General features: G+C 34.8%; 4 protein-coding genes across 12 annotated transcripts; 1 reads left to right on the top strand and 3 right to left on the bottom strand.

Annotated features, from left to right (window-relative positions):
- LOC128890761 (huntingtin-interacting protein 1) lies at positions 1 to 9,796 on the bottom strand. The gene is made up of 19 exons (XM_054149577.1): positions 8,912 to 9,796; positions 5,605 to 5,808; positions 5,375 to 5,438; positions 4,710 to 5,067; positions 4,454 to 4,515; positions 3,315 to 3,589; positions 3,038 to 3,234; positions 2,838 to 2,976; positions 2,673 to 2,760; positions 2,500 to 2,588; positions 2,223 to 2,426; positions 1,966 to 2,146; positions 1,591 to 1,878; positions 1,270 to 1,511; positions 1,039 to 1,191; positions 864 to 964; positions 574 to 803; positions 282 to 444; positions 1 to 205 (listed from the first exon to the last, which is right to left on the bottom strand). The coding sequence occupies exons 2-19, from the start codon at positions 5,647 to 5,649 to the stop codon at positions 184 to 186; spliced, it is 2,901 nt and encodes a 966-aa protein (XP_054005552.1). The 5' UTR covers positions 5,650 to 5,808; positions 8,912 to 9,796; the 3' UTR covers positions 1 to 183.
- Positions 9,797 to 11,068: 1,272 nt separating this feature from the next.
- On the bottom strand, positions 11,069 to 13,689 carry LOC128890772 (ras-related protein Rab-2). The gene is made up of 4 exons (XM_054149600.1): positions 13,523 to 13,689; positions 12,528 to 12,667; positions 12,045 to 12,401; positions 11,069 to 11,959 (listed from the first exon to the last, which is right to left on the bottom strand). The coding sequence occupies exons 1-4, from the start codon at positions 13,566 to 13,568 to the stop codon at positions 11,858 to 11,860; spliced, it is 645 nt and encodes a 214-aa protein (XP_054005575.1). The 5' UTR covers positions 13,569 to 13,689; the 3' UTR covers positions 11,069 to 11,857.
- Positions 13,690 to 14,301: 612 nt separating this feature from the next.
- On the top strand, positions 14,302 to 22,717 carry LOC128890759 (tyrosine-protein kinase Abl). Of its 5 annotated transcripts, none has more exons than XM_054149576.1 (17): positions 14,302 to 14,680; positions 14,856 to 14,903; positions 15,366 to 15,519; positions 15,867 to 15,976; positions 16,051 to 16,349; positions 16,432 to 16,573; positions 16,654 to 16,784; positions 16,873 to 17,135; positions 17,528 to 17,699; positions 17,812 to 18,067; positions 18,201 to 18,323; positions 18,451 to 18,586; positions 18,696 to 18,802; positions 19,283 to 19,446; positions 19,517 to 20,586; positions 20,897 to 21,403; positions 21,467 to 22,717. In XM_054149576.1, exons 1-17 carry the CDS (start codon positions 14,554 to 14,556, stop codon positions 21,975 to 21,977), a joined length of 4,320 nt encoding a protein of 1,439 aa, XP_054005551.1. In that variant the 5' UTR covers positions 14,302 to 14,553; the 3' UTR covers positions 21,978 to 22,717. The 5 variants fall into 5 exon arrangements, with proteins under 5 accessions (XP_054005551.1, XP_054005548.1, XP_054005550.1 ...); XM_054149573.1 differs by having other exon boundaries at positions 19,235 to 19,446; XM_054149575.1 differs by having other exon boundaries at positions 18,696 to 18,823.
- Positions 19,718 to 26,373, bottom strand: LOC128890773 (NTF2-related export protein). 5 transcript variants are annotated; one of them, XM_054149606.1, is made up of 6 exons: positions 26,122 to 26,373; positions 25,902 to 25,994; positions 25,742 to 25,828; positions 25,432 to 25,576; positions 25,200 to 25,327; positions 19,718 to 19,847 (listed from the first exon to the last, which is right to left on the bottom strand). In XM_054149606.1, exons 2-6 carry the CDS (start codon positions 25,908 to 25,910, stop codon positions 19,803 to 19,805), a joined length of 414 nt encoding a protein of 137 aa, XP_054005581.1. In that variant the 5' UTR covers positions 25,911 to 25,994; positions 26,122 to 26,373; the 3' UTR covers positions 19,718 to 19,802. The 5 variants fall into 5 exon arrangements, with proteins under 5 accessions (XP_054005581.1, XP_054005578.1, XP_054005577.1 ...); XM_054149603.1 differs by lacking the exon at positions 19,718 to 19,847 and adding an exon at positions 23,203 to 23,580 and having other exon boundaries at positions 26,071 to 26,373; XM_054149602.1 differs by lacking the exon at positions 19,718 to 19,847 and adding an exon at positions 23,203 to 23,580.
- Between the last annotated feature and the right edge of the window lie 329 nt (positions 26,374 to 26,702).

The following is a 26,702-nucleotide window of genomic DNA, read 5'->3' as shown; positions in this document are numbered from 1 at the left end:
TTGCCATTAAAAATGAATAAAATGTATTTATTAAACATTAAACATGCAAATATTACAATAATTCGTTGTGGACAACCCAAATAGATCTTCTGTTTTTGTAATATATTATTTTGTAATGGAATTTGTTTACTTTGTTCAATACTGCTTCATGTCAATTGAGAGATTGTGATGTTAACGCGGATCTCATTCAGTCATTAATATAAATCTGTAAACAATAATTGAAATAGAATTATATAAAACCCAAAAAATGTATTATTCACTATGCTTTGGATGGTACATACTGATCATCTTTTTCGCCTTCGAGTTGGTAATGATGGCGACGCAAAGCAGATAAGCGTAATCTTTCAGTCTCCAAAGCTTGCTCCAATTCCAGTACGCGAACTTGTGCCTCCATTTCTAATCGTTTAGCTTGATGTAGGCTCAACCCAGAAATATCTAAATCATCTGTAAAACATTGAAAATAATTGTCTCCAAAGTACATGCAAAGTACATACAATATTCATTTTTTTTTTTTAATTTTTCAATTCTTAATCCATTATCTTCCTCCAACTAGTATCATCTGATGACAAATACCATTATCTTCTACAAGATGACTGCAATTTTTAGCAATTGCAACAACACTTCCGGTTGCCTGTGTCACGTCTTTCGACGCCTCGGAAAGTGCAGCCAGGTTACTGCTATTTCTATTTGCTTTTACCCTGCTTGCGATTACCAATTGCGCTGTAGATGCAGCAATTCCCTGTGATGCGACCACTAGTTGTTCAAATTTGCCGTTTCCGGAAACAACTTTATCCGCAGCTTCCCTATACACATAAATAAATTTTATAACCTAAAAAAAAACTGAGCCAAGTCGCAGCTCTTACAATAACAGAGTAGCGCCCAATGCAACCGCTTTTGCTGCTGATATGAGTCCTTCGGACCATTGATGGTTCCGTTTGTAGAATTCAGTTGCAGAGGCCGTTCCCTAAATATAAAAACATATTTCTGTATTTCATCCATTTATACACTGAGTACTAATAGTAAGCAAAAGCATTATACCTTTCCTTGTTCTACAATTTCTGCTTGCAGCAACCGCGACTTTTTAACTAACTGTCTTATACATTTCATTAATTCTGTACACGAATCTAGGATTTTCCCGTTCACTTCTAGTTTTAATCCAGAATCCGCTGCTCGAGATTTCTCCAGCATGTCCTGATTTATCATCGTAAAATATGCCATCATATATCAACATGATTTATTACAGTAAAATGTAATATATGTCTGTATCACCTGTATTCTATTAGCAGCTTCTTCTATTGCTTTATCCATACTTAAAAGTTCCGCCTCTACCAAGGTCCCTACAACTTCAACGTTACCTTGACCACTGGACAACGTAGCAGCAAGTTCGCATATTTTTTTAAACTGCTGCTTTACATCATTGATTTGACCAACTGTCATCGGTGATTTCTCTTTTATGTAGCTAAACATTGTTAAAGATAGTAGTCCTAGCTGTTTACATTCGTTGGTCAGTTCTAGAGCACAACAAAATTTAAAATAACATATGTGATCCTCCTAACTTTTTTCGTAACTGTTTACATTTCCGTAACTTACTATCGCCCAGCGTGATATCGATAGAAGTGTTCGATGTAGATTTCGCATGAATTAAATAAAGACCCAAAACGTATGCAACGTGTATTGCACTTTTCATGAGCATCTTTCCTTTCGTTGTGTCGCATACGTAACCAGTATATGTCGAATCCAAAGCATCTAACGATTTTAGAGTCGATTCCTCCAATCGTTCAAGGTATTGAGGGGTGCAAGTTAGATCCGACATCGCTGGATTATCGATAGCACTTAATGAATACTGTATAATATCTTCCGCTTCAGAGATGCAATTTACTGAAATTAAAGTTACAGCATTATACTATTACGTAGCTGAGCATAAATCTCTCATTGCTCTATTAGCAAAGGAATTAACATACTTACACAACAATTCGTACAACATAGTGTCGGCATGCACATTTATTTCATTACGGCATCGATCAGCCTCAACTTCCAGCTTCTCGATCTTTAAATCTAATTCCTCTTTCTGCGCTAATAAATCATGTAGATCGCCTTCTAAAGCCGTTTTTTTAGAAGTTATAAAATCGTTTTTGGCTATCAACGCCTAAAATATTACATTTTTACCGGAACGAAATAAAAACAAAATATAACCGTAGATCTATTAAAAGAAAGATATTAACCAAGTTTTCAGCTTTCGTGGCATTCAATTGCTCTTTTACGTCGTCCAAATCCTGTTGTGCTTCGACGGCTTTTCGAGCTTCCTTTTCAGTTATATCTTGACCTTGTATTAATTCGTCGAGTCGACGCTCTGCCTCAATGGTTCGTCGTTCCAACTTTTCTTGAGACATTTTCAATACTCCAATTTGTTTGTCCGCTTCAGCTTTCTATTATAGAAGTATACAAGGATGAAAATTTTCTTATTGCATTAAACAATTATGAAAAGGAGAATGTTACTACCTTCCTAATTAAACTGATATGTTCTTCCCTTAACTTTGCATAAACATCTTTTAATTTCTGAAACTTCTCTTCCAGAACTTTATACTTTTCTGGAACGCATAAGGGAAATGTAGTAATAGATACATCCTTGAATATATTTTTTACAAAAGAAATGAATATTAACATACACTAACCTTCACTTTCATGTACTTTCACCATCATGTCCGCTTTTTGTTTAAGCGAGTCCTGATTTAGTTGTTTCTCCTGTTCGATTTCATTGCACTAAAAAAATAATAAGAAATTGTTGTACTATCTATTCGTGTAATCGTTATGTCAGTGGTTAATTAAACCACTTCTACCTTAGCCATCAAACCGGATTCAAGTTGCGTGGCGCGATTTTGAAGCTCTTCCATGATTCGTTGATGATCAATTAATAGATCTTGTAGCTCTTGTCTCTGTCGACTATTTTCTTGCTGCAAATGATCGATGAGACTTTCCCTAAAATGTCAAGTGTTCAATTTTCCCATTGAAAGTTACGTTTCCTTTTCTATAGGTTTACCTTTCCGCTAATACATCAGGAGAGATCGAACCGTTTCGCGTAGAATCCGGTTGATCTCCTGGCAACGAACTCGTGTCAGACGTATCAATCAGACTATCCACGACCATATCGCTATCCAAAGATTCTTCTGGCGGCAATACAACTCTCGGTGTGACGTACGTTCGTAACTCGGATTGTATCAAAAAGTTTGGTGGATTCTGCAATACATCCATGTTTCAGCAAATTCCAAAATGTAATTCCAAAGAGTGCCCAGTTTCGTTCATTCGATCAATCTCACCTCAGGTAACGCAGGTGTGGTTATAAGGTGTTTAAAATATTGTCTTTGTTTCACGGTGTTGTAGAATTTCTTGAGTTCATGGAACTGTTTCGAAAATCGGTCACGATGGCCAGCTAAGGTGTCCGCTGGTAACGCGCTATGGAGTTTGAATAGAATTTTCACGCAGTAATCGTAAAGCTGAGACGCATCTAAAACGCACGGTATCAACGGAGCCAGTCGACATTGGCCATTGACGGTCATGGAATTCAATGGTGTGTTCTTCAAGGAAGTGGTAACTGAAAATATCGATACTATAATAATATATATATATATATATACGTATAAAACGTCTGCAATACTGATAACACACTGGTATCTAAAAACACTTTATCTACAGATAGTATCCGATTTTTGTCAGTGTTTAATCTTTTCAATTCCAGTAGTTATTTACATTTTCTAAGTTGTCTACTTACAATGCTCACTTTGAGAAAACATACAAGACTTTACTTAACAACAGTATAAAGATGTTAGCGTCAGCCTAGATCAATATACATTAATATACTAATGTTGAAAATTCTCTTTCATGTTGCAAACTGTTTCTAAGCAAGGTAGTTAAAGTGTTAAAACTGGTTGAGAAGCGGTAAAGGCGACACGGCATACGAGAAGATCGAATAAGAATGCAGAATTGTCTCTTCAACCGTATCGGTTACTCGTATATCGCAAGGCGTCATAATCGTTCAAAAACACGTATCGAGAATGCATCTCGAAATGATCACGAAGTGAATCATTACCGTAATTTAAATTTTTCTGTTCATACGTCAATGACGCCTCCGTTCATTCATTCAGCATGCAGACCACGAATTATAATTTACGCAGTCTGCTTTGATTCGGTTCGATCTGGATAATCGGGATTCTGGTACATTAATCACGCGTCTAAGCAGCCTATTTTGAAATCGATAAGTCATGTCGCAAGTTTTATCAAACGATACTCGATCGAAGCCACTCAAGGTGACACCTAATGAAACGCATTGCCGACTTTCGCGGAAGCGTTCGCGAGACGGAAATATGCAACGGCTAATCATTTCTCGCCAATCGAAAGGAAGACGGGAAATTGAATGTTACGAGACACGGTGCTGGTCAAGAATTCATTCCGTACCTACCTGCGCGTTGTAGATTCAAGATATCATCCATATAGTCGAACATTTCAACCGACATTTGGAAACTGAAAAGAAAAAAAATTGGCATCAATTACTGTAGCTTATGAACGAACCGTGTACGTGGATTAATTGAAGAGTAGAGCCTTTGATTTTATAATGTACACATAAATCAAGGTATTGTACCGATTCATTTATCATATTACGTACAAGTTATAAAATCAAAGGCATTACATTTATCGATAATGGATCGAATACTTACTAAACATTGATATCGTTTTCTCCAATGGCTACCAATTCCTCCTCTGTTACTTGAAGGTTCCCAGGTATCCGTGGATTTCGCTTGTGGAAATCCAATTTGGTAATCAACAATCTTATGTACAATTGAATCAACTGGCCGTATCCCTCTCGAAGATGCTGCCATAATTTCCCGATGTCTTCTAGCTTCCCGCGGTATCGTTGAGAGTCTGGAATCACCTTTGGGTGACCCTCTCTCAGTATTTTGTGTAAAACGTGACAGAATTTCCAAGCGACGATCTGATTCTCTTGCAATGGTTGTCTGAGCATGTACAACCAGAAGATCATTCCACTTTTTTCTTGATATGTGCCTATAATGGCGCCTATATTTCTGTAAGGCTCGTACAGTGTGTTTAGAAGAGAACATTTTGTACAGTCGAGTAGGCAATTTAATGATAATCTTTGTTACGCGTGCACATAATTATTCATCGTTAGAAAGAAGGTAACAGTGGTCATATACAGTGATAAATTATTAAACATGCAGTAGTAGTAATATGCAAAGTGTTTTCTTTTATGTATTTCTTTTTTTACAAAAGCCAAACGAGAGGATAGCGCTTTTCGAAAGGGAAGATATTTTTAATAGGACGATATATCTTCGTTAAAAAAAAAAAATTCTGTTGAAAAGGATACTCCGTACATGTTTCTCTTTCACGGGAGTCTCCGTAGGGTTCACAGCTTTCCCGATACTCACGCTCTACAAATGGAAAACGATTATAATTCACTCTGCGTTGTACATACGTGTTATAATATCTTTTGTCTTAAAATTTTCAAGGAAAGCGCTCGTCGTTCGCGCGAGAAAAAACTATTTTTGCGAGTCTATGACGCCTTTTTCTTTTTGTCTGTTTGTTTTATTCATTTACCAACTGATGAAGTTGTTTATCGGTGAGTGGAACGATACTCGTCATGATAGAGGCGTAGAGTAGCAGCAGTAGAAATTAAAGCACGTATAAATAGATAATCCTAAATGGTCAGTCCGTATGAAAAATCATCGTTCACCAATTCTTCGGTCGTTTCAAGACGCGTTAAACGAGCACAGCCGATATCGTAACGTTGCTCTGCATCGCCTGTAAAGTCATACGCAACTGGTAAAACCATAAACAGTCTTTCCAACAAATGGTTAACTTGTATTTTTAAATTGCAATATATATATATACGTATATATTTCTTTTTTATTTGTAGATGAAGTAATCCACGCTACTTAAAACTTTTAAATGGCTGTATTCTATTATGTTGCACACAGTATTTTTGTAATCGGTGACAAACAGCTCGCTGCTCCGAATTGTCCAGAAACGTGATCCAAATTATCTCGAGTAACGAGTCAGATAAGTTCGCAAACTCGCGCTACTTTTTTTTTTATATATATATATATAGTGTAAATTACGAGGTCAGTTAATAAGCTCGCGCACATTTGGGTTACTAATTGAATTACAAGTCGTTTCACTCTACTTTCTTTCGTCATGTTAGTACAACGTATTTGACATAAACCGCGTCCCAAATGTTGAATATCGGTGGAAAATAATTCAGTACAAACAATATGTTCTCTAACTTGTATTTGTCTCCATTGAGATTTGCGTAAATCGCATTCTGAACGAATAAGGGATGACTAGACTGCGAAGTTTATGCATTTATGTATAAGCGTTTAGTATTTATGTACAAGGCGTGCAATAATAATGGAAGGCACACTAAAAATATACGTAATGTATGTTGAATATATTTTACAATTAATATAATAATATTGTTGCATCGTTTTGCATAAGTGTACATCACTTTTGGTTATATTTAGTATATATTTGTTCTATTAGCTTGTATCATAAATGCATAAAATACGCAGTCTACTTATAAATGTATTCCAGGACGTTTTCAAAGATGTACTCCGACGTTTTTAAAAATTTGTAATGTAATATCCGTTTCTTTCGCGACGTATATTTTTAAATTTCGTACGCTCGACGCCGATATAATGTGTATTCCAAGTGTTCGATCTCGGAAGTCCGAATGATGGGTCTTTTATGTTCATTAACCCTCCGCAGCGGTGTCACCGTACCAGCGCGGTTAACGATGCCTGTGCCAGAAAGAGTGCCGCTATACGCTTACGTTCATTCAGAAAGTATCGCTTTGGTTGCATTCGTGCATTCAGACGAATAGACGCACGTAGCTCGTTATACCAGAAGTCAAAGACCTTGCACATCGTTGCCATGATGAAAACAAAAATAACGCAGGACATAACATCGACGGGGCCACGCGACTATGTGGCATTTTTTACCACTCCCGATCGTTGTATAAACAAACAAACTGTTGCCAACGTCTTTGCAAACACTTGCTGATAGGAAAGAAACAACAAGCATCGCGCGTGGGATACGTACCAGCGTGTTTCGTTTAAATCTTTCTTCTTTCATTCCATCTTCTATCCTTCTTCGACTTTAAAGCCTCGCATTACAATAATTATATTATATTAGTATAATTATAATTATATTATACTATTATATTATAAATTAAAATATATAAGGTGACATTGAAAAAAATTAATTTGTTATTCAAATCTCTCCCGCTACTTTACTTACAACACAATTATTTGAATCATTTGAACCAAATAACTTTTGTTGAAAACATTTTTTGATAGCTTCATCCCCTCGCGAGAATATTTAACCATCTCGATTTAAACGAAACACCCTGTAGTAGTCTTATTAGCGATCGTTAGACGAGGCTGATAAAAGAAAAAGGAAAATGCTAATAATAGTCTGCGGATGCTTCGGCTACGTCGATAATTTTTAAAACTGTTATCGAAAGAGTATCGAAAATATTTTTGTAAAATGGATGTTTTCTTTCCCTGTTTCTTTTTTTTTTTCTTTAATTTTCAGAGGAATTGACAACTTCTCTTTACGGGATATTTTCAAACATTTTTCAGCGATGTGCGGTTATTTGTAAATATTGGTTATCTTGTGATATATTTAGAACCGACTTGCCCTTAAATAGTCATATACGGATCGCAGACACGACTGAATTTCATGCAATTTAAAACTCGACCTTGACCACGAGTACACAATAATTCTGTCACGACTTTAATCTTCAGCAAGATTGCGGTCCAGATTGAAAACGCGGAAATCAGATTATTTCTTTAGCTACGGCAAAATCGGCGAATTTTTAAAACAAAATTTATTGTTCGTTAAAATGCTGGAAATATATCGTTTTTACTTTGCATTATATTATTCTAATGAAGTATCATCATTTTAATCAGTAATTACTATATACTTTCCAAGAAACGTAAATATAGAAACACGATTTAAAAATTACTTTTTTGTCACAAGTAATAACATATTAAACTAAAATAAGTCAGAATAATAGAGCTACAGAAAAGATACCCATAAAAAAAATAATTCTTAGCATGAGTAACACTATCTGAATCATTCCATTCAAGTACAAATCCTTGTAACATATTCATTCTTCTTCGTCATAAAAATTCTCCGTTACACTTTTAACGCGTAAAACCACTACATACAGAATATTTAAAAATATTGGACGTGAATATTTTCTTTATTTTAATTTTTCTAAACAAAATACATATAACGAATATAATTTTTCTATTTTATTTCACCTAAAACAATTTGCGGAATGCGTTATAATACACACTCCAATTTTAGTTATCGTCAAAATAAACGACGCTTTGTGGAACACGCGGAAGAAAATGCATTCATGAATATACATAGATGTAAAAGGAACAAGGCTTCCTGTTAGCTGATGTCAGATTTTTCTGAGAACTGCGAACACAATACGATATCCCGAATAATATTAGCTGTTCGAATGATTGATGTGAACGGGGAAAATTCACAGTATAAAGTAGCACTCGAAACCTGGCCAATTGCCCAGCGAAATAGTACTGTCAACAATTTTCGGATACGTACAACATCATAATAAACACATTTCCTAACCTATAAAAGGTATTAGAACGGCACACGAGTCGGAACGAGGTCAAGGACCGCATTTTCATGACACGCGTTTAGTTTCCTTTATTTAAAACACTTGAAACTCTACAAATCGAAACACACTTTATCGGCACTTTTATTCGAGCATTGGAAATATAACCTTACGTTCATTTAAAAGTGTATCTACAGATTAAAGCAGTCGCTCGATGAGCGTATCTTATTGTTCGTGATATCCATTCACCTTACATACCTGGAATTCTTCCACCAGTCTTATGCATTAAATCCAGACCGCTTCTGCTTCGTTAGGAAATATGTAATTGCGTTAAACCCATTCCTCCGTCAATGCACGAATTGTTTCAGAAGATTACATAGCATAGATCCGGCTAACGTAAACGGAAACTTCATTAATGCGCACGAGTTATTTCTCTCCAAGCAAACACCAGGACCGATTTCGAAAAGTGCGGCAACCGACAGATCAATTATTCGAGTGAATTACTTTTAAATTGACTATTAGTATTAGAAATGTATCGATAGGCGACGGCACGAATTCGACGATACGATATCAGATACGACGGATAAACGTTACGAGTAGCGATAAGAGAGCCCAGCGACGATAGATGGACGTGGTCAATAAACAAATCAGAATTTTCAATGAATACGAAATAAATACGTGCTCCCCGTACACGCGTGCGATGGAATACAGCAGAATACAGTGAATCGCTTGGAATATAGCAGTAGGAGTAGCGTGCATTCGATATCAAGCCGCTATTTCGAGCGCTCTTCCAGTGGCGTAGCCGACTTGTGAAACTTGCTGGCGCGTAAACTCTCTTTCAAAGTTCTATCTACTTTTACATTTTCTGTCGACGGCTACCGCGATACGTCAAGTTTTATTGGTTCCATTGTCATCCTTGCTTTCTCTTTTTGTTTAACGGTATTATCAATTCGTTATTCACGCATTGTTTATCTTCTTCCGTGCGACGTTTCCGATCTGTCTCTCTTTTGAGTTCTGTCAAGATAGAATAATACGTTTTCACTAAATTCAACGCGAACAGCTTCAAAAATCCCTAGCGAATTAAGCATGGTTTTTTTTGTTAGAATTGATCATTAATTAATTTTTGTTTATTGCTTGTGGATGATGACTAAGGCTATGATATGTATTTGTATTAAACATCAGTACGATTCTTAAAGAGAATGTATTACTTTTATATTTTTCAAAGTACTTTACCTCAACATCTTTTTCTTTCTTAATAAATTCATGATATAACGTAATAATAAATAATATCTATAATACACAGAACATTCAAGTTGTGTTAAATTGCGATTATATTTTAAACATACTTATAAACTGTTTTACATACTTCTGATCTAATTATAAGTTTAATTACGAACGTTAAGAAAGGATCGCAGCTGGTTTACTATGCATTAACATGTTAATAGAGACGCTAAAACAGATTTGCCAGATCTGCAATTAAGATTAACGTTTTTAGAATAATTTACGTTTGCGTAGTATCAAGCAGAATTATATACGTGTAAATACGTTCTGTATATCGTGACTATAAACTTTTGAATCAAAAAATTAATTTCGAGTATACAAATCGATGCTACAGAATTGAATAAAATGAACGATATCCACATATATATTTTTGAATGAAAAAGATATATAAAATGTATGTACAGGCAGACGGTGAACCGCACATTCTGGGCGTTTAATAACAGTTAATAAATAATTATTGATCGCATTCGTTGAAGTCACATATACATTTTAATTATAACAATATAGGAGCGCAATAGTCTGACGTTCCTGATGGGCCTCCTTTCTGTACTTATCGTAAAGCAATATGTTAAAATGTATTTTGAATTTCACGTTAGTTTAACATTAAACTACACATATCTAATCTATATTTATTTTTTACATATTGATAAATCATATTGATTGCAATGTATAACAAACTACTTTATATGAACTAAATTGATTGTATGCTTTATTTTTTGTTTAAGATGAAATGCGCACCATACACTTACAATATACCTTTCTTGTGTGTGAACAGACCTTCATTTTGTATTTAGTTTAAAAGTATTAAAATTAGTTGTAAAATAAAAGTATAAACGTATATTATAACTATCTTTGGATATACATAGATTGAATACAGATAATATCAACATCTCTATGTCTTCTCATTAGATATCACTACTTGTGTTTCCAGTTATAATATGTACCTTTAGTGGTTATTTATTAAATCGATTAAAAACGCTTACTCGAATGTAAAAATTAGAAAAATGTCGCGTTAAGTTACACGTAATTAAAATGCTTTACTTTTACAGTATACTGTAATGAAAATATCAATGTCAATCATAATTAAGTAATTAAATAATAAGATTTTTTGGTTAGATAGGCCTCATAATAAAATTGATTTATATGTTTTATGTATTCGTCATTTCATACATTGATACATACATATACATGATGTCGCCTTAGGTAGTCAAATGAAAATCATATCTTTGATAAATCACTTCAATTTGTGTATTACCAACTATGATCCATTATTAAATTAAATCAGATTTCCATGATTAGTGCACAATACATACAATATACACGTGAACAAATACAAAACACCGAATGAAAGTGCCTATCCTTTCCCGCTTTATCAATATCCAATATGTTAACTTTTGACCCTCGTTTTTGACACATTATCAATAAAACTTAAATTATTCTGTTTGAATAAATAAGAATGAAATGTAGTATTAAGTTAATAAAGTAACATCTATTTATTTCTAATTATTTCTTGCGAATATTTAAACTGAAAGATTATCTATATATGTTAAAAAACTCGACTACTCGAATGCAATAAAGAGAAGTAAGTATTACTATGCTGCTATCTAAAATCAAATATAGAAACCATGTAACAAATAGTACTTAAAAAATTAAACTAACATCAGCAAGAATCTGTAAATTAAAATTTTATTAAGTTTCGAGATTTAAGGAGTATATAACACTTTACCTTATTAATATTCCTATTCAGTAAGAGTATACGTTTTTTTAAATAATAAATACACCAATAGTCCTGTTACCTTATAATGCGACACGCGCGAGAAAACATATGCAAAATAACTGGTTGAGAATAAAATGAGGACTGGGTGTAGAAAGAGTAATTTAAACTGGAGAAGGATGAAGCGGTGGACAGGCAACCCCCAGCCCCTAGCAGCACCCACCACCTTGCGCATTTCCTTGTCCACCGGTACCCGCTAAACCACCAGCACTCGTTGGCGAATGCTGTGGTCCGATCTTTATGCCGTTTGCCTAAACAGAATCGTAACTTCCTCGTTAGTAATAATCAAACAGAATTCCATTACAATTGCATTTCGGTTATTATGACTCATCTTACCTCGTTATTAATGTCAAATACACCCTCTTGAATTTTCCCGTAAATTACTTTTGCTGTGTTAATAAATGCTTCCTCTACATTGATTGCTGTCTTTGCACTGGTTTCCATAAAAACAAGTCCATGTTCTCTTGCAAAATCTGCGCCTTCTTCTTTCCTCACTTCGCGTCTATTTTCCAGATCACTTTTATTACCGATTAACATGATTACCATATTAGAATTCGAATGTTGCCGTGCATCGTCTAACCAAGTTGCCAAGTGAGTAAATGTTTCCCTTCGTGTAATATCGTACACTAGCAAAGCTCCCGCTGCTCCACGATAGTACGAACGCGTAATAGAACGGAATGCCTCTTGACCTGCCTACAAAATCATGATAATCCTGTTAACTGCTTATTCTATTGAAATTGTTTGTCATCTATATTATACATAATACTTTGTAAGCTCTAATAAACAAATTAAAGTTTTATATAACAAATTAATAATTACAGTATCCCAAATTTGGAGCTTGATTTGCTTTCCATCAATTGTAATCATACGGGCACCAAACTCAACACCTATTGTTAGGTCGTGAACTGGCTGGAATCTCTTGTCCGTAAATTGAAGAAGAAGACATGATTTGCCAACCCCTATTTAAACAGCAAAAAGTAAAAATTGTTATATTTTTAATCTTTAAGCCATAGTGTTTAATATAGTTAACTTTTATAAAACAAAAACAAAAGGATTATGCATAACGTAATGTCTTTTCAAGTCTAGGAAACATTCCAAAAAAAAATAGTTCAAGAGACCACCATGTCATTACGTCACAATCTTTTGCTATTGTTAAAGACTTAATATAATAAGCAAAATATATGTTAAAAAAATAAGATCAAGCTGAAAAATATTAAAAACATTCTCCAGAGAAATCAATAAATATATATAAATATATACATGTGAAAGTATCCTTGAAAAAACAAACATCTGTTCAAATCATGTTTGACATTGACATACACACAGTACTTGTCTGTTTGTCTGTTTAAATACTGATTGGTATTAATAAAAAGTTCAAGGATGATTTGCGTTGACACGTTAAATGATCGCAGTAAACAATACTATAATATTGTGATAACCATATTTTTAACAAATCTACAATCGCGATTTCCAATAATTCAAATCTCAAAGACATAACACATATCCCGCGAGAAATTCGACATAAAATCTGCGATTAGAGTAAATAAACCAGCACGACATTTTTCAAGTTGACAGAATCGTCGTATAAAGAGATCATGCATGATTCATGATATTCATAAAAAAAATGTCCAATTTTTAGTGGTAAACATCATTGGGAAATATGCAGAATGCAAATTCTAGAATAACATTAAGATTTACGAATCAGGAAAATCATCGTACAAAGAAACGAAAACAATGGGTCCTGTCACGGTCGACGTAGTGGAGAACGTACCACTTTCACAACGTTCGCTTCTCGACGAGCATCGCGTAATTACCTGTATCCCCGATGATGATGTACTTGAAAAGGTACGCGTACGACATTTTCAAAATTACGTAGTTAACGAAGAAGTACTCGTACGGGCTGCAAATATATTAGAAAACAGAACTTCACTTTTTTGACTGTCTTATCTCTTCTGCTTCAACATGACGTCACTAAATCGCCTCGGCAGTCCTCGGAGTTTTTCGTATTATTCGTAATCAGTTCGGATTTCCGATATCGCGCTGCCGTCGCTTCAGTCATTGACGTATTTCGCATTAGCCATGTTCCAAAACATGACAATTTCTGTCTTATAACAAGACACCATTTAAAAGACCTGCTATAATTTCGAAAGTATGAAATTCAATTTTCAGCATAGAACTTTCCTGTATTTTCATATTTATTCTTTGATTAACATTACCCTACAAAACACACACTTTATGGTAGATCTATAGTTCGCCCCATGATAGTGGAAGTTCATTGTAAAGGGAGCTTGTTATGTGATCGAAATTTCATTTGAGAATAGCGTAAAGCTGGATCTACATGTTCATACATTCACAAATACTCGTAAATTACGTTGTTATTTTCTATTCTCCTTATAATAAATATTAATATTTAAGATTTATTGAAACGAAAGACATATTTTGAATGTAGTCCCTTTAACAAAGAACATGGTTCGATGTTATCGATAGACGGTGTTCTTTGGCCAATAAAATCTTTGTTCAGAACATTGCTGGACCAATTGGAGACCAGAAACGACCCTGGTGGCAAGTAAAAGTAGTAAACAAGTACGGTGCGAATCGAGCTATCGTCGACGTCGAAGCTGTCAAACATGGCGAGAATGTCTATCTCGAGTGCTGGTCAAAAATGTGAATAGAGGGTTCGGGTTGTGGTGAGATTCGTGAATCTCGGGTGTTCTCGTCGTAGGCAGAAGCCAGCGAGAGATGCGATCGGGAGTTAGATTGACAGGCCGAAAGTGAATGTGCCGAGTGAACGGCCCCGGCAGTTTTGCGGCCGGGATTAATCTAAGGGCATGCCAATTTGGGAACTATGGGTGCTCAACAGACCAAGGAAAGAATCGTTCCTACCGGCTCCACTGCGCGACAGACGCGCAAACAGCCAAGGAACCTTAAGGAATCGCGTCTCGTTGGCTCCAATATATTTACCGAACACAGCGGTAACTTCCTTTCCTTATTTTCATCCTACTCTTTCGCTTTTTATCTTCTATTTCTTTCTTACTTCCGCCCCTTTTTTCCGTCCTCTCTGTCATACTTGCTTTCCCTCACACTTGCATGCTCTCCCTTGCGCTCGTATACCATATTAAAACAGATCACAAATATAAATGTTTACAGAATATTTAAAAAAGAATCGTGATAAATTAACGCACAAGAAATACGAAGGTGAATGCAATTACTTGGTTATATAATTAATGTACACGTACATGTGTATGCGTGTATATGACTTTCATTAAATTAATAATTTGTTGTTAACTTTTAATGTGGCTCGATTGTAGAATAATTTAACGTTATAAATTAGTTCCCTGTTCTTATACTTAATCCGGTTGCTGTGTAAATTGGTTTCTATTGTTCCAAGATTAACTCTTTTTTTTTTTATATATATATATATATATATATCTATATTGTTAAAAATAAATTTTGGATTGCATATATCGTATGACATATTTATTTGCCAGTGAAGGAAATAATATGAACTATTACAATTATTGTATTAAAATGATTACTTTAAAGATTTATACTCAATAGTTTATTGGATTGTGTTATATGTAAATTTTATAACATAGTTTGTTATTCTTTAGACTATTTGTAGTCATTTATATAAAACAATACTATGATGTTGTGTAGAAGCTCTTTTACAAAGCAGACCGCTACCTCACATTCCGGCATTACCAGATGGTGATCCTCCCAGCGGTTCCGGCATTCAGCCAATTTCACAACAAGTGAATATTCAGCAACATGCTGGCGTTCCTTCTACAGGGCTTTTGGAAGCTGCGAACAGGTTAATTTTGACTACATTTGTTGAATATCTTATTTATAAATTCATTTCAATAGTTTCCCTTTGTGACATTCAGTATTGATATAAGGACAATGTATTAAATTATAATTATGCTGAAATTATATATGGTCTTTCAAGATTAAAAATGTGTCTTTATTGTCAATCATGAAACATTTTTATAGTCTGTATTTATTTGTTGCTAAATAATCGTTTTCAATAGTTTAAAGTAGCAATGTGTTTTAAAGAGTTGTAAACAAATATAATACTTTAAATTCAAAAGCATACTTGATATTTTACACTTAATATAATATATGAAAAGCTATGAATGGGACTTAAAATGTTTGCTAAAGGTGGACTAGTAAGGAAAACCTATTGGCACAGGAAGAGGATGATCCGCAGCTATTCGTTGCTCTGTATGATTTTCAAGCAGGTGGAGAAAATCAGCTCAGTCTTAAAAAAGGTAATTGTTCTTTGTGATAAAAAGTATTACTGAAAAGGATATGATGTTATGATTCTAAAATTATTTCAATATAGGAGAGCAAGTTCGTATTCTGAGTTATAACAAGAGTGGAGAATGGTGTGAAGCTCATTCGAGTACTGGTCAAGTGGGTTGGGTTCCATCAAATTATGTCACTCCAGTAAATTCTCTAGAGAAGCATTCTTGGTACCATGGAAGGATATCTAGGAATGCTGCTGAGTATCTCCTAAGTTCAGGTATAAACGGCAGTTTCCTGGTTCGCGAGTCTGAAAGTAGCCCGGGTCAACGCAGTATTTCTCTGAGATACGAGGGTAGAGTCTATCATTATAGAATTAATGAAGACAGTGAAGGAAAGGTATGATGTTGATTATGTATACTAACAATAGAGCAGTAGACTATAATCTTGAATACGATACCGAGAAACATAATTATTTTAGATGTATGTCACGAATGAAAGCAAATTTAACACTTTGGCGGAACTAGTCCATCATCATTCAATGCTTGCCGATGGTCTAATCACACAGTTACTTTATCCTGCACCAAAGCACAACAAACCTACCGTTTTTCCACTTAGTCCAGGTAAATATAAGATTACGAAAAAATTAGAAATTACTAAAGAAATTTATTTGTTCTATTAACATGGTGTGGTATTTTCACAGAACCGGATGAATGGGAAATCAATAGAACAGACATAGTCATGAGACATAAATTAGGAGGGGGACAATACGGGGATGTCTACGAAGCAGTATGGAAGAGGTACAATATGACCGTTGCCGTGAAGACGTTGAAGGTCAGTATTTTTGGTATTGTTCCTTCCTAAAGTTTCCAGTGCCTAAATATATCGAGTTTCGACAAAGAATCTGTGGTTGTTTTTATAGGAGGACACGATGGCCCTAAAAGACTTTTTAGAGGAGGCTGCAATCATGAAGGAGATGAAGCACAGGAATCTAGTTCAGTTGTTAGGTGTATGTACTCGCGAACCGCCTTTCTATATCATTACAGAATTTATGAGCAAAGGGAATTTGCTTGACTATCTGCGGAACGAAAGCAAACATCAAATCAACGCTGTCGTTTTGATGCATATGGCGACACAGATCGCCAGTGGCATGAGTTACCTGGAAAGCAGAAATTTCATTCACAGGTATAGTATTTGAAATTTTTTTGGTAAACACAAAACTGCTTCCATGTTGCTTATACCCCTCCACAGATTGCTACAGAAATAAAATGTTTTCATGAATAGCATTTGTCTATTTTAATAATGTAATTTCTGTTCACTGATATCTATACATATATGAGACAAGTATAAATTATATAAAAATTAAAATATTTCCTTTGAAAGTAGTTGTTTTTAGGATATAATTTTTGTCATCATAAGAGTCACTGAAAGATAAGTAATGATTGATTATAGTATCGATAGTGATACCTATTATACATAAAAAAAAAAATACATTCGTTAGTTAGGAGAAATTTTTTAAATTTCATCGCCCTCTCTTAAGAAACGAGTTCGCGTTAACATCGCGACTTTCGAAACAGAGATCTAGCGGCTCGAAACTGCCTAGTGGGTGAAAATCATCTGGTGAAGGTCGCAGACTTTGGCTTGGCTCGATTGATGAGAGACGATACATACACGGCTCATGCTGGAGCGAAATTTCCTATAAAATGGACTGCTCCAGAGGGATTGGCTTACAATAAATTTTCTACAAAGGTAACATAACATTCTATTTCCTCTACCTTATAATATTGTTCTTAGTTGATTATCATAAACATACATACTTTCTTTTATAGCCTATACATGTATTTACATTTTTGTTTTATAGTCTGATGTATGGGCATTTGGCATCTTGTTGTGGGAAATAGCAACCTACGGCATGTCTCCATATCCTGGCGTCGATTTGACGGACGTTTATCACATGTTGGAGAAAGGCTATAGAATGGAGTGTCCTCCTGGATGTCCACCGAAAGTTTATGAACTAATGCGCCAATGCTGGCAGTGGTCTGCGGCTGACCGGCCTACATTTAAAGAGATCCATCACTCCCTTGAAAATATGTTCCAGGAATCCAGTATTACCGAAGGTAAAATACTCTGAGTTTTAACATAAATGTTTATAATAATTTTAATAAAACAAAAAGTCTTATTGTGATAAGGATTTAGACTAAAATACGACCTGCGATCTTAAATTATTTTTGTAACATTTTTTTATTGCAGAAGTGGAAAAACAGCTTCAAGGTGGAGGAGAGATTCCCTTACTTTCGTATAAAAAATCTCAAACTGGTAGTACTGGAAATATTCATGGACTTGTTCTTGTTTCTGAACCACTGCCTTCTTCAGGTAAACGCATAGGAAATTTGTAAAATAGTATTATTTTATCGTTATTTTTATTTAAATTTATTTTATTCCTTAAAGTAATTTGGTTTCTGATGGTTAGAATAATAATTCCTTGACCAATTTGTTGTAGATACTACTAGCTCCATAACAAAACTGAGTACTTTTACGGGTGGTTTGTCGAGTAAGAATAACAGTAACATCGTACAGATGAGACGTTCTACGAATAAAAAGGGAAAACAAGCTCCAGCACCTCCGAAAAGAACAAGGTATGATATTTTTTTTCGTATATTTATTTCGATCGAGGTTTCAATTAATCATAGTGTCGACAAATGTTGGACATATAATTTTAACGTTGATTTAACGATTGTGTAATAGCCTGCTGTCGTCGTGCAGTTCGTTCCGCGACTCTGCGTACCAAGAACAAGATACTCAAAATACTGAAACGAACACCATGACTCTCGACGATGCCACGGATCTAAATGGTATTGATAAGATTCTCGAAGGTATCTCCATTCTACTTTAATCGAGCGTACTGATACGTGCACGCACTGCTTCAGTTTCCTACCGTAAGCTCTGTATACAGCTTTATTTGCTCGATTTCTTCTGCATCTATATCTGTCTCCTTATACTTAGTTGGAAGATTAAAATTGCTAAATCGGTCGTGAAGATCGTAAAGATGACTTTATTTTGGTATTTGCATTTTTTTTTATTTTCATACGAATTTATGTTGATTAAATCGATAACCTACAAATATAAAGGAAACTTAGTATTGAACGAGAAAGTTCTAGTTTTAATTTTCAAGAGACATTGTATTTCGTTATTCGAGCTTACGGAGCATGTTCGCTCTCAGCGAAAGGACTCTAAGCAGAAAGAGAATATGTACCGGTACGGTTTGTTGTCAAATGGGAACTCAGGTATTGCGCGAGATCTCGCGACGATGGCTCAAGGAACGATTGCTGCAGGAGGCTGCGAAATCGAGGAGGACGGAGAGGGTTCTCAGGGTACGGCGGAACCAAATTTCATCTCTCAACCTTCAACGTCACCGGAACCCATACCTGGACTAGTCTGTACTCAAAAACAAATCAAACCTAGACCATACCCAACAAAAGAACCACTACCGCAAAAGGTATATTTCTATGCTTTGAAATTGACGGATTTTAGCAGAAACGGGTGCATTTCTTCACTTTTTTTTTTAGCTTGTACAAGTGGGAGCATTAGAAGTACAGAACGTAAAGAGAGCTATTAATCGTTATGGTACATTACCAAAAGGTGCTAGGATCGGCGCGTATCTTGAGTCCCTTCGTCAAAGCGGCATGCCATCGAATCAAGAATCTGCATCAGTGGCCTCTTCTATAGTACCCAGCTCGATGGAGCAACATGAAGCTACTCACGACGGTTCGCAGCATAGATCTCTCTCTCCTCGTCAAAGCAATTTACGAAGTCAGCCTCAAATGACTCGCAGCAATTCTTCAAGCGGTGTCGTCAATACGTATCAGCCCCCAAATTCTCCTCGTGGTCGAATGGTAGCTGTAAGAAAGAATAACCAATCCGAAGGTGTTGGTCTAAGAACGTTTCGGGTTTCGAGTAACTCAAACTTCCGTACTGCGAGTCCTTCGAGATCTGTTCAACCATCGCTAGCCGATTTAGAATTTCCACCCCCACCCGTGGATTTGCCACCTCCCCCAGACGAAACTTTTACTGGTCTGGAACAGGCTGACCATCCGCCTCCTATTCCTTGTGCTGATATTTCTCAAGTGAAAAGTTCTCCCCTTTCCATAAGAAAGGTAAAAAGTACGGATTGGCGAACGAAAGAGGAAGAAAACGACCAACAGGAAGACAGGAATGACGTCAGTAACGCAGAGCCTTCCGTGAAAGAAGCCAGCTCGAGATTTGGAGTTAATCTAAGGCGTAGAGAAATTCAAGACAGCCTTTGCAGAAACTCTGATAATAAAAGGACGGGGTTTAAGTTTAGAATAGAAACGATCGAAACTGCCGCACCGCCGGAGGAAGCGCCGCCTCCTCCTCCACCACCTCCCCCGCCAATTTCTACGAATACACCACCTGACAGTTTCGAACGTAAACCCGGCATGAAAGAAATGCTAGAATTAAAACTGATAAATGAGATTAAACAAAGCGCAGAAACGAAGCATGGCGTGACTACGAAGAAAAGCGGAGTCGCAAGTTGTACTCCATCAGCACCTCTCGATCCAGCGTCGCAGTTGTTGTCGGAACTCTGCGCCAGTTTCAATATGGAGGCTGGACAGAGGTAGTTGAAGTTCTATTTCATAGTATATTTGGTTTCAGAAGGTTGCTGTTATAGTTATATTAATTTAATGTAGTTCGTACGGTTCTATTTGGATTAGAATTTAGTTCAAGCTTAGATTCAATACTGTTTAATAATTACAATTTAATTTTAATTAATAGATTAATTAAATTAATTTATCGTATTAATCTTCCAATTGATGAATGAAATTGTAAATATGTTGCATGGCATAGTACAAACTTAATATTATTGTTATAATCTGTTTAATAATATGTGCATGTATGTATATTTTATATTTTTCTGACTACAACAGACACCCCCAGAATGAATATGCTGTATCAACTTTAAAGACCAATGAAGTAATTCAAGATCACCAACAACAAATTCACAATGCTCACAAAGATTCGTCAGTATCCTCTCCAGTGACCGAGTCCATCCTATCCAGTGGAAATGTTGGGTTTAAATTGAAGAGAGTAGACAAACGGAACAATCCGCAAAAGGAAGAGACACCTGACGGACAAATAATTGACTTTAAGGCCAGATTACGAAAAGTTGAGAATGCTGAAAAGGAGAAACCTTCGGAGGAGAGAAGTAACGTTACGGAACAGTCCTCGGAATCGGAAGAGCAACAAGATGATAAGCGCAGAAGTACTGGCAGTATCAGTAGTTTGAAAAAGCTTTGGGAAAACAAGGAGTCTTGCGATAGCCAACCTCATAGTCCAAAGCTCAGTGTTCGAGGAAGCAGTGGCAAACCAGATACTTTTGATCAGACGGAAGACTCACCAGAAGATCACAGTGGAGCCTCAACACGCAGTCAAAGGTAAATAATATTAATTAAATGTTGTTAATGAACATAAGTTTTGTAAATTATATTCATCTGTAGTTCTGGGAGCAAAAGCGATGTCAGACTGTGGCCACCACCCGAACCAGAAAAACCGGCCATTCCAGCAAAACCACTGAAACCTCTGTGTTCTTCGACGAAACACTTTTGCTCTTCAATTTACGCGACACCGAACTGTACGAAATCTCAAAATACCGAGGACGACCTAAGTAAGCAGAACGCAGACTCAAGGACCGCGAAACAAGCTGTGTTGGAGCTTTCGACGTTAATCGAGAGCAGCGTGGTGAACTTGAAAAGTAATTCGACGATAGTAATGACCAGCTGGCTCCAGCTCTCAGATAAGGTAGGGCTGTTACATGGAATGTGTACGAACCTCGCAGACAGTGGCATCGCCCCGCACGCACGGTTTCAATTCCGCGAACTTCTCGCGAGGTTAGAGCTTCAAGCGCGACAACTGCGCGCAGCAGGTACTCGAAATGTCGCAGAGAACACAAGACTTCTCACTGACCTCCAAAACACAATAAAAGATGTCGTCAACGCCGTGCAAAGATAAACCAGGGAGATTGAACACCGTTTTCTCTATCTCCACCCTTATTCTTGTCCTCGTTTTTTATCTGGCACAATTTGCAAAGTTCTCGTGTCTACTCTGCCAAAAATATTTTTGACTTTTTTTTTTTTAAACCTTCGTTTTGTTCTGAGTATTGAATATCCCTCGAATTTGTTGTTACATTTCACTCGGGTTTCCCATAGAATGTATTTTGCGTGTCGAATATTGTAGGTGTTATGTATCAGTACTATCCCTGGAGATGACTCGATTAGAGCCGAAATTTTGCTCTTGGAGAGTGCTCGAAGCGAAGAATGCTTACGGACAAGGCCTCAAGCCGAAGACGGCCTCAATTAATATCGGTTTGATGGAAAAGTAATGAAAAAGGAATCTAAACACACAATACTAAATTAAAGGTGGATGTATTCCATTTTCTATCGATATATTTCTTATTATAGACTGCGATTAGCAATTTTTTTTCAAATTTTGGGAATACTGTTACGATAAAAGTGTCATTTTTTTGATATCGAAAAAAGAGGACCGTATAGTGCATAAATATAATTCACTCATATTTTTTATGTATTGAGTTCTGCGAGAACAAATGATAATTCTCAAAAACAACGTGAATCTAGAGATACGATAAGTAAATAAGGATCAAACGTACTAGTTCCTTCAATTTTTTTAACAATAGTTTTAAACCTATAGAAAAAAGGACGAGTAATCGCAGTTCATCAAAAAAAAAAGAAAAACAAATATAAATATACATATATATAATATGAATACAACAAGAAATACTTTTTGTATACTGAACACTTGATTTTAAAATTAAGCATTATTACTTTTACGTCGATCCAATATTTAGTCTGCATCAATGAAGCTCTACGTGAATTATACACTCGTCCACTATACGATAAATGTGGTGATTATAGTTATCGAGTAAAACGTCTCGGTGTTCTTTCATCGAACTTTCTTGCGCCGTGCTTCGTAATATCGTACGCAAAGTCTTAGGCTAGATTATAAAAAGTAAGTGCGAAACTTTTAAGCGTGTAAACCATTTTAATGCGTGAGAGAACGTAACAATTTTTGTATTTGTATAGAGTAAGTCGAATAACATGTATGCTTAAACAGTACAGTGAAACCTCGATTACGCGAACTAATCGGAATAATACCGCTAAATTGATTGACATTTCGATTAATCAAACGCAAATTTTTAATTCTTTTTTTTTTTTAATTATATTTTACTCGCTACTGTATCCTGAAAGTAATTTTGTCTTCGTTTTGGTATTTGTCAATCCTAAAGTCTTTTTGAATTATGTTAAAATGTTTCAGAGTAAAAAGAAACTTTATACCTGTAAAGTCAAGATGGTTATGGTTGTAATAAGACGACTAAGCGGTACTTCAATAATCGAAAATTTGATTAAGTACACGGATAATCAAAAATCGAATTTAGTAAATGATCGAATAACGTCGAAGTTCTACTGTACATTTATTTAAATCAGCGGATGTAATTAATCAAATTCTCAAGCGTTTCGTTTTGTCTCCAGTATCGCGTAGCCGTTCTTCCAGAGAGCGCTGATTGAAAACGGGAGACTCCGGATACTTCTTGAAGAATCTCGAAAGGAGTAGACTAAATCTGTTAATTTTATATGAATTTGAATCTTACTAATTCATTTCGCTTTTTAGTTACCACACGGACATCTTTTATAGTATAATTGCATTTTAATTCATCAATCATGAATGAATGGATTATTGTTATCTTAATAATTCGTTTTTAACTTAGTCCCTAATGTATTGAACTTCGACTGAATGCAATGTTATAATTGCATTCCTTTGATTTGAAAGTGTTTGAACAAATTATACTTAGTTAATTAAATGTACCTTACGATTAAGGTCAGTCTGCATTTAAAGATATTAGTTTAAGATCATTAGTTTCATACTTTTTTAATAGTCTTCCATAGAGAGTATCCGGTGTCTTGAAATTTTTTTATTCGCCCACATAAAAATAAGAAATACGCAACGAGAATGAAGATGTCATTTGAATCACCAGTCAAATTGTTTCTCCTTGTAACACTGCCTACGTTATGGCTACTAGAATACATCGATCGACAATGCTAATTACGCGAACCGGGATTTCTCTCCTTTCTGTCCGATCACCCTATTTTTGTTGCATCGTTTCTACCTGTGATAAACTAATCGACTTTTCTGTCAACTTCAGAGAAAAAGAGAGGGTGAGAGAGGGTGGGTGGGGAAAAAAACATGAGCGATCGTACGAACGAATCTTTGCGAGACGAGAAGTACTAAGTGTATAGATTTTTTACTATGATCTGAATCAATTTCTAGTTTGTCAAGTAAAAATATTCAATGAAATATTATCTGTAAATACATAATCATTTTCAAGAAATCACATTCAACAAGGTAATTTAAAATTCGTATATAATGCTTTAGGAGGATTTTTAGCCTAATTACCTACAATTTTTGTTAAGTACTTCTGATTCTTATTAAATGAAGAATCAAGTATTACAAAGACTGTTTTATCTATTATAGGCGTACAGTTAAATGTCAATCATTTAATCTAAAAGCTATATGTAATATTTAATTATAAATTTTTATTTAATTGCATTATTTTCTATCTTAGACATATTTACTACTATAAACTAGAATGGAATTAATATAAATAATGAATGTTACATGTGATTTCTTCAAAATTTAAGTAATTATAGGCAATATTTATACAATTTATTAACACCTTAACTACCAAGGGAGTTGTATGTGTCACCCAAGTATAATATATAACAATAAAGTACACCCTGGAGTTCAAGTGTTAAGGAATATCATGAACTATAGATTGATAAGTGTTTTGTTAAAAAAGTTTTACACCTAGAACTTCTCAGAATCTTATTAATCATTGGATGTTTAAGTTGATGAACCATCAGGATATGAAATCGATGTTTTATACGATATGTATCATAGTAACATTTATGTCTAAGTATTTATATCTATATTTATTTTTAGTTCTTTCTCGTGTAAAGTTATTCCTAAATGATCGACCAACGTACTGATTCACTAATACGAAATTTTAATATCGCTTTATACATTGATATAAGACCGATGATAGAAATAAAAAAGACTATTGAATCAAATAGTTCTTTTAAAAATTTGAAATCGAACTTGTCATTTTATATTCTAACTAACATTCTCTGGTATTTCTTGTATTCGAAAACAGTCGCTTACAATTTTCCATTTATCTCCCATGGCAGTAATCAGAAAGCTTTGATTAAATGGTTTTAACGCTTTATCATCATATCTCACTTGTCCTCCAACTTTTACAAGGAATGTCAGTTGATTTGCCACTTCAGGACCTATTAACGAATAATTTGATGTGTGCATAAACTTTAACGATTAGTAAATAAAATACGTAAATAATTACAAGCATTCTTGAAAAATCACTTGGAAAAGCTTTTACCTGTTATTGGTTGAGCGTCCAAGACGAAAACATTATGGACGGAAGGTGGTAAATCTGTCCAAAATTTTTGTATATTATCTTTGCCTTCGATACCGTTTCCATTCCAAATTAAAGTTGCAGTATCCAAATACAATCTTGATATATGCTATAAATAATTTCAAACAATTTATTATTTTCAATCGTTTAATTCTGTTAATTCATAAACTAATTACATTATTTACTTATTTAGTAATTAATAATCTGTCCTCTATGTATATAACTTATAATTTACTTGTTTGAATCATTAATTTCAGAGATTCATATCACTCACATATCTGCGTTTGTCTAAACTTTCATAATAAAGCTTTGTAAATTCTTCAGCCGTTCGGCAAGCTTGATCAATTTTAGATTTCAAATCCTGTAGAATAGTAAATGACAATTATATTGTATAATTTTTACTTACGGTAAGGGAAATAATATTTCTTAAATACCTGATCCATTTTTAATAATTGTCCATTAAATCAACTTTAAAGAAGTTCAATACTTTCTTCTTTGTAGTTTCGCAAGAAACGTAAATATAACCCCTAGAAAACAAACAAGATTTTTCAGAATAAACATTTAAAAAAAATGTAATCGTGATGTTTTTATAAATTTAATAACTTGTGTATTCCAAATTATAAACGAAACGAAGGAAATAAATTAATTCTTTACTTTCTTAATAATAAAAATAGTAGAAATATTGCATTTTCTACTCAAGGCAGACTAGGTTAACACCTTAATGCTTGTCTTTTGACCTTAAAAAGAATCAAAAAACATTTCCATTCAAGCTTTTTAAAATTATCTGCGCTTGAAAATCTTAATTGAAATCAATTTCAATTATATTTTATAAATAAAAGTTTAATCCTTCAATTGATCATTTATATACAAAAAGCAGTCAACTATTCGAAATATCTTTAAGGCAAGTTTGTAGTATAGGCAGCGTCTTCAATCATAAAATATTCAAGCTCACTTGTAAACTAAACCTTGACTTTAGGCCCTCTAGATCTAGTAATTTTAAATCCATACGAGGCCATCTATATTTTAACCAACAAAAAGATGAACTTTAGCAACACAACTATGTGCCATAGCTAATTATTTTTAAACGGATGATTGTGTTCCAGTTTCTTTTCGTCGTTTGTTTAATCTTTCCATTTTTAGATCTGTTACATGTCAAAAGTACGATACACTCCTGACCATAGATGGACCAACGAAATTTTCTTGCTGTCACGTGATTTTATTTACATAAAGTTTAA

Source organism: Hylaeus anthracinus, unplaced genomic scaffold (assembly GCF_026225885.1).
Source record: "Hylaeus anthracinus isolate JK02 unplaced genomic scaffold, UHH_iyHylAnth1.0_haploid 12001, whole genome shotgun sequence".
NCBI lineage: Eukaryota > Metazoa > Arthropoda > Insecta > Hymenoptera > Colletidae > Hylaeus > Hylaeus anthracinus.
Note: the sequence above shows the minus strand (reverse complement) of the source record. Positions and strands in the feature narration are given on the sequence as shown.